The 14,438-nt window shown below is 28.4% G+C and overlaps 1 protein-coding gene across 1 annotated transcript in view; it reads left to right on the forward strand.

Moving 5' to 3' along the window:
* LOC114121600 (protein trachealess-like) overlaps positions 1-14,438 on the forward strand; it is a 120,362-nt gene that overhangs the window by 26,297 nt on the left and 79,627 nt on the right. The window contains 1 exon segment of the mRNA XM_050198433.1: positions 7,923-7,967. Coding sequence (XP_050054390.1) covers positions 7,923-7,967 — 45 coding nt within the window.

The following is a 14,438-nucleotide window of genomic DNA, read 5'->3' on the forward strand; positions in this document are numbered from 1 at the left end:
GATAAAAATATTTTCAAAAACGGCTATCGCGAATACACCGTATAGATATGTTATGATGGTGTGTATACTAACAAAGTGGAAATACCTACTGTCCGTGCAACGGTCGTCGATGGACGGATGATGGGTTAGTGTTGGTTTGATGAGAGTAATGGCTAGCGGAGAGAGACGACCAAACGTGGGCATGTCGTCTGAGGGCGACATTGGAATACAATCGTTCAAATTAAAACAGTAAATGGAAGGTATGAAAAAGAGACAGAAAATAGAAAAAGAGGGGAAAATAAGAATGAAAAAAAAAAAATAATAATAAATAATCGCATAAAACAACGACCGTCAACTACTGTATAATGATAGGGGAGAGGGACGTAGTTAGAACGTCAACCTGGTGAAGCCTTTTACGGAATGAAATAATTGTATGTCCGGATTTGTGTATGCGTGTGTGTGTGCGCGCACGCGCTCGTATGTATGGTGTGCGAGTTTGTTGCAAATATCTGTATGGAAAATGTATATAATAAAAATCTGTAATGATAAACATTTTGAATAAATCTTTTATGATGAACAGAATAACACTATTTTTAACCGTACAAATAAGTCACGATTTTTTAAACAAGGTGTCATTTAAAAATTTCAAACTATAGTACAAAAATTTATTGATTTCGTTTATCATCATTCATTACAACGCATACTAGGCTAACTTATAACTTTACAAATTATGATATTATAACCTAGGTAATTATTAACTTTTAGATTGTGACAAAACTAAATTATTACTTTTTATTTTGCTATGTTATGTCAGTGAATATAACAGGATATAATTAATAATCAACATTTGAATATTTGTTATATTATATTAGTTCTAGTTTTTTTTTTAATCATTTTGATTTTCTTATAGTTTAATGTAACCAAATAATATTTTGTAAATTGTCGAATGAATATATTTTACTATGAGCGGTATACAAATAGAAATGTTCACGTCTTAAAGTTTAAAAAATTAATGTGGTTAAAATAATCGGTACATTATTTTTTCTTATTGTAATAAAGATACCGGCTGGTGTAGACCAGTCAGTTAATGGGGAAAACGCCATGCGTGTAGTGAGTTTATTTAATAATATTTATTAGGGCTGTTTATTCTTATAGACTTTTGTCATTGAAAAAATCGAGAATATATTTAAGACCGGAATGTTATTTACTCTCAATCTGGTCTTGCAGGTGATAAAAATATATATTTTAAATATTGATAAGTGATAAGTAGTTATTATTAATATGTAGTACTTAATAATTGTTTGAGATATTGAGATGACTTAGATCAATGCACCTATTAAATTTAAAACATTATTATAGTAAACACGATGAACTCTCATTAAAAGTGTTTTTTTTTTTTTTATATAAACTTCATGAAATAAAAACACTATTATTAGATTAAATCATTATAAAAGTTATCACATTATATTGTTTATTCAAATATTATCTCAATCACGTCTTCTACATAAATACTATTTTTATATTAATGTTTTGGAGAATATATTTGTTTTAAAATGTTATTTATTTATTTGTTTATTAGTATGTTATTAACATATTATTTTTCTGGGAAAGATTTTTTAAGTCAATTGGGTTCAGAAAAAGATTTCAGTAGTACCTTTAAAAATTACCAATCAAGTTATAAATGCACTTTGAAGGTTTAAGTTTTTATTTTTTAACGCCATTTCGTAAAGAAGTACTACTGACAATTGTTGAATAATTTTTAAGTAATATAAGCCAGTTTCAGAGGAACCTCAATGGATTCAGTTTCAAGTCAGAATGATTTTTTTATTTATTGTAGAATACTTTTATTTTTTCTCAGTATTTTAAAAACATAAAATGAACCAAGAAACAAAAAATAAATATAATTTTTAAATACTGTTTAATAATGTGTTTGTATCTATAATTTAATAAATTTATATTGACATGTTTATTTACAAATTTAATGCTACCATTTTCAGTTTTGGCTTGCTTCTCTGTTTGCACCTATTAAGATAATAATAAAATAATCATACCAACGAATTTTTATTATGTTTTCTAGTTTCAAAAGTATGTGAAACTGTATGCTGTTATAGTGGTTAATATAATAACAAAAAAACAATCGTAAAACAGCAATATCTTTTTGGTTAAAGTAGTTTAAATAAAAAATAACAAAAGTTCATTTTTATTATTTTAAAACATTTATAAAAATAATGGGAACCCAATTCTACAATTCTACAATCAACAGTTTTTAATAAATGTATTATATAACATCTTATTAATTCTATAAAATTGAATAAACAAGCATAGGTCCAATCAAACTAATTTTACAATCAATTTTAGATATTCTTTAAATGTAAAAAAATAATGGAGGTAATGAATGAGATTTTTAAATATTTTAAGCGTTACAATTAAATATATATGTAATATATATATTATACGACTTACATCAGCGATTCTTTGAAATATACGAACCTTTGGTGAAAGACTTTAAAATATCACGGAACCTTTATTAACAATTTTCTTTCGAATATTTTTGTATTTTTACAAAATATATCTCACGTTATATGTGTCAAAGTCAGAACTATACCAATGAGCTCCCGTAGACCCCCGACATGAGTGTCGCGAACCTTACGGGAGCCACGGACTACAGTTTAAGAACCACTGATTCACGCTGTTGTATAATATAGGCGTGTTCAGGTAGGTACATTTAATGAAAAATAAATGTACAATAAATACGATTATTCAAAGTCATATTTGAGCTTTCCAACGAACGATAAAATCGTAAAGGGGACGATGCTTTTTAATTTGTTTTTTAGAGGTCACCTTAAACCCGCAGATAACCCTGTATACCGAATCCCCTCCCATCACTGTCGTTCCCTACCACTTTCATTATCGGTTTTGAGCAAACCGTTTCACGATGATAAACCCTACCTACATATTATAATATTATATAGGACATAGGTGTTATAATAGCCGCAGTTATCGCGCATATAATATTATTTTATCATTTCGGAGATAACGAGCGTTTTTCTAGATGTATTCATCAATAATAATATTCTGCACTACGAAAATTAGCGGGTACCTATAATAATTATATATGTACATTATACCTACGTACAAGTACAACAATTATTATTATTATTTTTGTTGTTACATCCTGCAGCCGAGGGAGAGATGGTGTAAAAGTTGTGTTGCACGAGTCAGTTTATATATACGCGCGCCGCGGTGGTACGTCGGACGGAAAGTTTAATGCAAAATATTATAACGTTCAGGGTCGAAGTTTCACCGGGAGCTGTGCGAGCGGAGGACATATACACACACGCGCGTACACACGTACCGCGGCATGGCAGCTGCCAGTAAATACGTGACTTAGCGCACAAATGAGCCCGGGCACGTGCGTCTTGTGCATTGTGTTCTGGGTCATCCGATATTGTCGGACACACCACCGACCACTGTGTCGGCTAATGTGTAAGAGTAATGACGGCGCGAGATACATAGTATACGTACACACGCTTACACGCGTATAACAATATCTGCGGCGTACGTACGATTGTAATGTGACGTGATTTCAAAACAATATCGTGTTTAATATAAATATTATAAGCGAAAAATATCAGTAACACACGACTGTGGGTATAAGATTATTTATATCAAAACAAAAACCCTCCGTCTAACTCCGTGTAAAAATTAGCTAAGTAAAAAAAAGAAGAAAAAAATCAAAAAAAAAAATCATTGTATAACCAAAACTTTTTTCGCTTCATATAGAATTTATAAAACCAGTAATTTCAAAGCACTATAAAGATGTGATATCATAAATAAATGCTAAGTAAACTGAATTTAAGTATATTTAGTCTGTTTCGATAATTTATTTACTTGGCGAGGAAATTTTAGTATTAATATAGAGTATACAGTGTAAAGTGTTATTATTGGTTGTAGAGTATTATTTTGATTAGTATAGAAATGTTAACTGTAATATTTTTAATTTATAATGTCTTATTGTCTAATTATTCATCCAGCGCCACGGTTCTTATATTGTATCATTGTATCGTATGAAGTAAAAAATTTCCTCGCCAAGTAAATAAATTATCGAAACAGACTAAATATACTTAAATTCAGTTTACTTAGCATTTATTTATGATATCACATCTTTATAGTGCTTTGAAATTACTGGTTTTATAAATTCTATATGAAGCGAAAAAAGTTTTGGTTATACAATGATTTTTTTTTTTGATTTTTTTCTTCTTTTTTTTACTTAGCTAATTTTTACACGGAGTTAGACGGAGGGTTTTTGTTTTGATATCACCAATTTTTATCATTTATACCTAAATAATAATAAATATTAATTATATTAATGTTTATTTAACATATCATATATTAGTGTTTATTTCCCGGTCGGCACGACAACGCGAGAAGCGGCCGCCGTGATTCCAGATTTCAATATAATTTTTCATTAAAAATGTTTCACGTTTCCTTTGATAACTTAATTTCTAACAGTACGATTTTTATGATTTTTACAAAAGGATCATCTGCATGATTTTCCTCATGTTTTGCAATTTACTAGGTATAAATTGATTCAGTAGATAATTAATTATCTCATCTGACAAAAAACACCGAAATTTACACGGTTTTAATGTGAAACTCCTGCTTCGAGATAATATACACTGTCGTGCCTCCGCTTTTATTTTTTTTACTTAGCTCGCGCCACGACCGTGGCGCTGGATTGTGCGTCGTTCGGTTAAGACCGATTATTGGCAATAATTATTAACGAGATTTAAAAAAAAAAAAAGTATATTGTTTTTTTAATACTGTCATATAGGTACTGTACATAGGCGTGTATAATAATATGTCAACAATGTCATTTTTATAACAGTTATATTATTACTAGAGAAACGCGCAGTTCACGAACGCGCCTCTGCGTTGTATAGGTATTATACAGCTGCAGTGGATTGCAGTGCCGAGTGCGGTTTCAGTGGTACCTTTGGTTAATATTTATTATATTATACCTATTCATAAATTGGGCAGGAAAAATGTCAATTTTTGCATAAATAATAATAATAATAATAACGTCATCATTTTTTACTGTACATAATTAAATTATTTAATTCCTATGTGGTTATTTTTTAACCTTTAAACTTACATGAAAAGAATATTTGGAAAGAACGAACGAATATCATATTATATTACATCTAATAATAATATTTATTTATATATAATATATATGTTATAATATGACATGTTATTAGAGTCTTACAACTGTTTACAAATCTGCAATATTATTCTCTTAAATAATTCTGTTTTTTAATATAATTTAAAAAATTCGAATAACATACATTTATTAGTTATTCTATACATTATAACTATTTAAATAATTCATAAACTCGTGATTTGGGTAATTTGTGAATTAATAATATGAAAACATTTTTTATTATTTTTAATTACATAGAATTTAAATATGCACATGAGTATACTAGATCTTTAGCATTAAATCTGATGTTAATTCCATATTCCCACTAATATATTATAAACGTTTAAGCAATACACATTTATTTAACTAGGCATAAGGAGTCGTCAGGTACTTTATAAGCGTGGCCATTTTTTAGACAGTTATATTAACGATCTAATGGGAGGAACTTCAAAGAAAAAAATCAACCTCGCGTCTATAATAAATGTTTACGAGAGTGTAATGTTTGGTTTAGAGCTCGCGTGTCCTCACAAATATGTGAATATATATATATATATATACCGTGACCGTATCTGTGGTTAATTATTATCCATTAGTAACGTGATCTTCATCCGTGTGACGTTTAGAAAGTAACCAGGGTACTTAAACTAAACCTATACAGATTACATGTCTTAAAAAAAAATACAAATGTCTTGTTATTAATTACGATAGTTACGCGTGGTACCAATTGACCGGTAAATACTTTAAAAAATTGCTGCTGGACGGTAGTCAAACACTATCTTATAACGAAATAAATAAACAAATAATATTATGTGCAATAAAGAATTTATTATTATTTAGTAAACATTCTTTTTCTTTTTTACCGAATATCGCTGTATGAATTATTCACGAAATATCTAATAATTAAATGTATATTTATCTACAGATAACACAATATAATCTATATATTATATAATATTAATCCCCTCGATAATATAAATAGTACATACAGATTAATAAATATTCAAACCAATAAAGAAAAATTAAAAACGAAGCTTACTTAATATTAAACATGTTCAAGCAAAAAATAATTTACACCACATATATAAATCATAAAAAATATGTTACTGATAAAAGTCCATAAGACTTCGATAAGGCTTCAAAATGGTTTTACTACACATAATATGTTATTATTTTTGTTGCTTTCATTTAATTAAAGGATAATAATGCAATTTAGCAATGGTTATTAAAATAATGAACGAAGATATTTTTGCTTACAACTATCATTTTATAATAAATAATCTGTAAATATATGCATATTTTTTTTTACATTAAACATATGATATAAGTTTTAATTTTTTTTGATATGACCATCATGAAAAAAACAAGGTACTTAACATAGTGACATATAAATAAGTATAAATAAAGATTAGATAATTATCATACATATATAATTATTCTTGTAAAATTTGTATAAATGAAGACGATGACGTGTATACCTAAGCAAATAGTAGCTGATGTTTGTATATAAAAAACCGTGTAATAATAATATATATATTCTATTTTAACAAGGGAAATTTTTATAAGAGATATTTTTCAGGATATAATTATATATGCAGTATACTTCTTGAAAAGTTTTAAATTTTAAATTTTAAAACCGTTAAATAACATCAAAATGATCACAAATTCACTACTTATAAACTGCTTTTATGATATAGGTAGTATATTATTTTTATTCTATTTTCTTAACTATACAAAAATAACAGTTTTAAAGAGTTAATTATATATTTTGGGGCATGGCATGGCAAAGTGAATGCACCAGTTGCAATTCTACATTGGTGTTAAGCCGCTCCTCCGGTTGCTTCTTCTCGGATGAGTGATCACACGCAAATTAAATAACATGGCAAGCCATGTCCAACAATTAAGTTAAAAAAATTAATTCAAATTTGAAATCTCCAAAAAATGAATGTATGTTTGTACAGGAATACAGGATAAGTTTTAAACACATAAAAAAATAAAGAATAAAGTACAGTGTACATTATAATATAATTATAATATAATTTAGTAGCTAGTTACAGTATTAACTAGAATCATAGTTATTGAATTTGTACTATGATAACATTGATAACCAATTTCAAATATTATAATATGCCAAATGAATACATCTAAATTACAGGTGTAGGTAGGAGGTGGGATATATTTTTTGACGAAACTATACTTCTTAATATTCTTAATGTTTCGTCCCAAAAAATATAAACTTAATATCTATTCAAAATCTCATTTAAAAAAAGGTTGAAATAATTCTTCAGACATTAATTTATAATGACATTGTAATTATTATACATTTTACAACATTAAAACATATCAAAACATTTAAATAAAACTATACGCATATAACAAACACCAAAATGTTTTTAATTGTCTATTTAACTTTAGGTTTATATTGCGAATAAATAACATAAAATTTAACAAGTTAGCCTTGAAATCATAATATTCAAAACTTCTAAAATAAATCTGCGGTATATTTTCAGATAAAAGTACCTACACGCTGCGGGTACATTGTACACGTATTATAATGTGTGAGTTATTATTTATTATTATAAACTACGTCATGAATGAAGTGTTTTGTTTAGTAATAATTACCAGAGAGAAAAAATGTGCCTATTTTCAATAATTTTTACAATATATGAAATCAACTTCACAATAGAACATATTTTTTACTGTTCTTCTAATTTGTAATTTTTTTTTTTTTTTTTTTATCTAGGAAACCGTTGTCTGAAGATGGCCATTCCCCATCGGTGAATGCCAGGTAATGTATTATAAATATTATATATATATATTTTTTATAACATGATGTAATGTCGGAAACGGGCAAACGAGATGTACCTATATAGGTGTTTCGATAGATAGTTTTCCCGGTGTACAAATCAATTATTATCAGGAGGCACCCAAATGTCCGGTTTGACTGCTAAAATTTATTGCCCACTAACTAATAACGTGTACAAGAACATTAATACAAATATGCGTTTAATTTCATGTATAGTATATCTATACACATATGTATATATTATACGACAGAACGAACCTATACTGGTTTCGTGATGTAAAATCCATAGCCGTTTGCAGCCGTGGACTTTGGAGGTTAACGCAATAAGTCTGAGATACGCCTACGACTGGAGATGATAATAATTAATTAGAAACAGTAAAAAAAAAAAAAAAAAAAATATAAAAACAACGGTCAACGGACTCTCTGTTGGAAGACATTACATGAACCACATTTACCATGTACAGTGTGCAGTATGTTAAGCACTATTTGATGTTTATTAAAAGCGCCACAATATTAATTGTGGTCAGAACACATTTTTAATGAATCTGATGTTATGTAATTGGTAACATTCAAATAAATTATGCTATTATTATTTACCGTTGGTTTATTGTTTAATCAACTGCCGTTTATTTGATTTAAGTTATTTGTATGCGATTTATAATACGATAGCCTTGATCCGTCAACAAAATTGAAATTATAGGTACATCTTGTAATATGAAGCTTTAATTACTTAATACATTTGACGTCATACACAAGCTATTAATGCGTTTAAAAAATTTAATTCACATCATAAAAATGAGTGTTTAAAAAAAAAAAAAATAAATAATATTTAAATTATTGATCTGCAATATTAGTAGCAGTGTTTTGATCACTTAAATATTGTGATATTAGAAAATTTCACTTACTGTTATATAAATTTACTAAAAGTAACGACTAATTTATTTCATTTGAAAAATTCGAACAATTAACATATTGGGACACGTGTTCTACGTTTGGCGCTTCGATACTGCTCAAAAAAAGTCTGTTACAAAAAGTAGAAAAATATCACACCATAGTAAAAGCAAATTAGCATTAATGCATCTTTTATATCGATATAAGAAAATTAACAAAAAATGTTGAGAAACTTTGTAACAATATAGTAGTGATATAATAGTGTTTTTTTTTTTTTTTTATGTAAGCATTTACTTGGTGTTATCGCACACCACCAACATAGGCAAACCGTTCGTCGGCCGTCTTCATAAAAATTAAATTTATTACCGATATTTCTTTGTACCTCATCTTTGTACCTGATCGATTATCTATTCATAGAAAAGAGTGTAACACTTCTTGGTTAAAAATTAAAAAGTTGAATTATATTTTACTATAATGTTAGTATGGTGTCACTATTTTATGTATTTTTCACTGTCTAATTTACAAACCTCTATTAAAAATATATTTTTAAGTATGAGTTTTCAAGTTATTTACAGTCGAATTTAGTACTGTTATTAATTGTTAACGATTAAAATTTAGATGTAGGATTTTGATGAAATCGTCTTATTATTGATGTGTTTGTGTGTAATTATGAAATATAAACTATTATCTATGCTACAATCGTTTTTTTTTTTTATTATTGTAATTATTTATAACAAACAATTATAAGAACTATTCATGCCGTTTTAAATTAGTTGAAAATATGATTTGATATTGAAACGGTTTACCTATGAACAAGTATTGCGACTATTATCGGTAAATAGATACGCATATAACATATTCGTACATTTGTCTATAGTGTGTATACTGTATAGTGTGTTTAGTGAATACTGTATAATAGCATTGTATTAAATGGCTGATTTCAGTTTCCCATCGTTGTTTACTTGCACAGAAGCAATAAAAACAATCAATTTTCCAAGGATGTGCACTATATAATATATAAATACACAGAGAGATCCAAAAACCACACTTTATTGAAATATGGCATTGTTCCGGACAAGTGCCGTCAGTTAGGTTCGCTTCACGGCCGATTTCTGTATGCACACATCACACACTAATGGGAAATACCTACTCACATTTTTTTTTTATCATCCTCAGATTTCATTGTTAAAGGCTAATACCTAGGGGATGTCTTAATTTCGACGGTAGAAATTTCACGCACGAGGCCCCCGTATAGTCCGTCCGTTGACCATAAACGATTCTCTTCGCTGGCATCATGGACGAATTATTCTAATATCTGAACTGAACATAAAATATTATATTGTTGTCCGACTAGCGACTGCTCCGATTCAAAATGAAAATAGATTTAAAATAATTGAGAAAATACAATTTTATTTTATTTTAGACGATATATATAAACAAGCCATACTTTAATAACTTTTGAACTATTTTAATGCATATATAAATATAACAGTGTTGTTTCATACTCTTAATGGTTTTGTTTATATAAGTGTTCTTATTATAATAAACTGTATCAATTTAGTTTGGAGATATGGTTTTAATACGCATGAAACTTTCGAATGTGCTCTTTAATGTGACTTTAAATAGGTATCGTGAAATATACATTAAGAATACCGAAGAGATCAACTGCAATTTGGTTATCTCTCCAAAAATGTATGGCAATTAATTTATTCTGTTATCTATTAAGGAATTATTATGTAATACATATTTTGTTATATTTTATCTCGAGTGATAAAATAATACCGTCGAAAATCGAATAATAACACGGGGTGGGGGGTGTTATAACTTATAAATTACACGGCTGACCAATTTTGTGTGATAGTGAAAATGAAGTCATAAAAATGTGATGGATAATCTAGAAATTTCGAGTATACGATAAAAATGTAAAAATTCCCAAAATATTAACACTATTCGTTTATTACGTATAATATACAAAAATATCATTAACCTAACAAGTAATGACATTACAAACAGATGACTTTTGGTTGATGGGTATTATGCGTTTTTGTATTATTATACGCTCGAACACACGTCTATAATATTTATCGGCGCAAATTTATTTTCAGTAAAAACAATACTATTTCGATATCACAATTGTAAATGGGAATTATATGACGTGCATAATACACTAGCAGTATATTACATAGAAAGACGTGTTCTTCACTTCTTCGTAATATTATATATCCTCGGTGACGAGAACACTGCAGACAGACAAACATTATACAATACAAGACGCAATCGGCTGGAGTATGTAGCCTAGTTTTCGCTATTTTACGTGCTCGTTCACCTTCCATTGATCGGGTTTTTCGTTTGCTATAGTAATACGAGTACCATTGTCTTACCGGTTATTATTTGTTTTTTTACCCTATCAAAACGTTAACAGTGTTCCAGTCGGACCGGTTTCAGACAGTGTTCAATCACGATGATCGCCAGTATAAATCTCGATCGTATTGGGGTTAAAAAAAAAAAAAAAAAAATGACTATAAAACCATTAATTGACAAATAAGCATCCCGTGGTTTTAATTTTCTGACGAAGCCCGAGCCGACAAAATCGATCGGGTGATTATTAACGCTATAGCTATACGACATAGTATAATAATATTATGTAATGTATACACTGGCGGGGCCTGAGGTATAATCGATTCTCGGCGCTTCAATCCTATAATAAATCCGCCACGGAAAATTGATATGATTTTAATCGTCTCTTACTATAATATAGTTGGCCCAATAACGTAAATATAACCAAATTACCGCTCTGTAGAGTGTGGGATAAAAATAATCCGGCGAGAAAACAACGATTTACAGGTCACTGATCAGTTAATAAATTTCAATATATTTTGATATGTGACGGACAGGCTTTTTTACGTAGCCTATTGTTTTATTTTAATACAAAAATGCATAAAATAAATCAAAAAAATATTCACGTTTTACATAAAGAAACTTGTCACAAATGCACAATAGTAAAATAATAGCTAAGTACTAGAAAACTCGTTTCCCTACAAGTCAAATATTATATTTAATAGCTTTCCATAATAGTTAGTTTGTATTTGTCCAGTGTGAAACTCACTCTAAAACATTTTGTGATGAAAAATAAATCAACATTTCACTATTGCACTATTAAAAACTTTCGCAGAAAGTCAATCTTTTTTTACACAAGAATTCAAAAGATGAGGCACTGTGTAAAGATGTTTTAAATACTAGTTGACATGACTCAACTATAGGTAGGTATATTGTTTGTAAGATATTCTAAAACTACACTATATTCATCTGCATGATACTATAATACTATCATGTTTTATAAGTTTTTATCTAATAAATCCAAGTCGTATTAAATAATAAAGTATTATATAATATCACATCTATACTTCAACAGGTATAATTTATTAGTTTTTGATTTTCAGCAGTTATGATAAATGAAGTGACATACAATGGGGGACTTGATTTCAATTAGGTTTTATTTCGTTATTCCCAGTGGATGTTTTTTTACTGGAGTAGTCTAAAGACTTCGAATGTTTTGTTTAGCATTTCTTGGGGTAATAAATTGAAAACAAAAGAAGGCATTTTTTAAATAAATATTCTTTAGTTTTTGAAAATTATTATAAGATTTAAAACATAATTATTAAACATTGTCGGTTAAACTTTGCCCCGCTCGATATCCTTTTAAAATGGAATAATTTACATAATATTCAAAATAAAAAAAATAACACGGAAAAATAACTTACATTTTTTCTCTGCTGTTTAAATTACATCTATATGTATATTTTTTTTTTTAATTTGTAGATCGTATTGTATTGTTCATTATCGACATCAGTGTATAATAATAATCAATCCATATTTTAGTAGAAAGGTCAATCTTTGATAGATTTTCTGACGGTAAAATGGTTACAAATTGCATTTATATGTTAATTTAATCTTTTTTGAACTGTATAAATGTTAGACCAAAATGTAAAATAAACTATGATTAATTACTGATATGTATTAGCTATAACTTTACTTATGCAATAAAGTTGTTTTAATTAATTCATGTTAGGTATTTTAAATCTTAAATTTTAACTAATGAGTCATTTATTTGAGCTTAAAATATTGTTTTATTTGTCTATACTCTATATACAGTGTATGTAATAACTTTAACTATAGTTTTTACTATTATTCTCTGTATATTGTTCATATTACATAAATGGAATTTTTTAAATATTTAACTGATTTTTTTTCCTTTGTTGAAAAAAAAATAGGTGCGCGTAATATCAGTTAATAGCAACAAAATGTTAAATTTCTCTGGAATTTTTTCAGGTGCGCGCGTGCGCGCACGCACACACCCATATATATATATATATTATATATACATAAATATTCCTTCAATTCTTATTCTTTTATAATATTGTACTTCACACCGCACGAAGGACACAAGGAAACACTCTGTAATTATGTAGGCCATTGTTTGGTAATATGTCTTCGTGTTCAACCGGCTTCTCCGTGTAAATATACATACACATATTATATATGATGCAGAGAATGATGAGAGAAAAAGATACACTGATACTAATATAATACATACATTATACATATATTATAAAAATGCTAATCCGACCAACATAATTACTGACGTTTTGTAAAGCACAAAAAAAAACAACACGCTGGTGCTTATTACTGATGCATTTTCACACCTAGTGTGTACCTATTATATATATATATATTATGTTCCGTATACATATTCCGCATTCCATCATCCATAATACCTACCAAATCTATTGGTGTTCATCTTTGCAGATGGCGTTTGTCGGTATATGGATTTAGATCTCGTCGAGTTGAATACGTATAGTCGAATTCACCGCAATATCTGTAAACAAATAATTTTACACTGATGATATTGATAAACTTGGGGTGTTATGATGTGTATCATCATCGTATACAAAACCATTGGAGTCCGGTGTCGTGCTATATTATGTTCGTTTAGGCCGAGTTGTTAGATACATAATATACATATATATTCGTCTCAATGGCTGCGTCACGAGTGAAATAAAATAACGGAAGCGATTCAAAGAAAAATCGCGCTGTTACACACTGAGGATTCGTCCTGTTTGGTTTGGTGTACAAAGTAGAACACAGTTCAAAATCTTCTGTGCATACAAATTAATTTTGACCGAGTCGTCTTCGTCAGAAATAGTATTCGAAATTCTCAAATGATGTGCAACAACACAGTTATTATCGTCGTCGGTAACGATGTTTCGTTTAGGTTAAATATGTCTTTATAGTATATCTAATCGTTATACACTCGATACACAATATTTCAAAGATCGATAACTTTCCGATAAAAAAAAAAATATATTTTTAAACGTACTATACATTATATAATTATGTGATAATACTTCGTATCGAAACACACTGCGTTGGCACGATTTATATATTATTATAATAGATAATAATGTATAATATTATACGCTTAATAGTAACATAATGATATTACTGCGGTTACGTGTTTAGGTACCGTCAGTACCGTTAGTAAACGTCGTGTAAACTTAACAC

The sequence above is a fragment of the Aphis gossypii genome, chromosome 1 (genome assembly GCF_020184175.1).
Source record: "Aphis gossypii isolate Hap1 chromosome 1, ASM2018417v2, whole genome shotgun sequence".
NCBI classification, from domain to species: domain Eukaryota; kingdom Metazoa; phylum Arthropoda; class Insecta; order Hemiptera; family Aphididae; genus Aphis; species Aphis gossypii.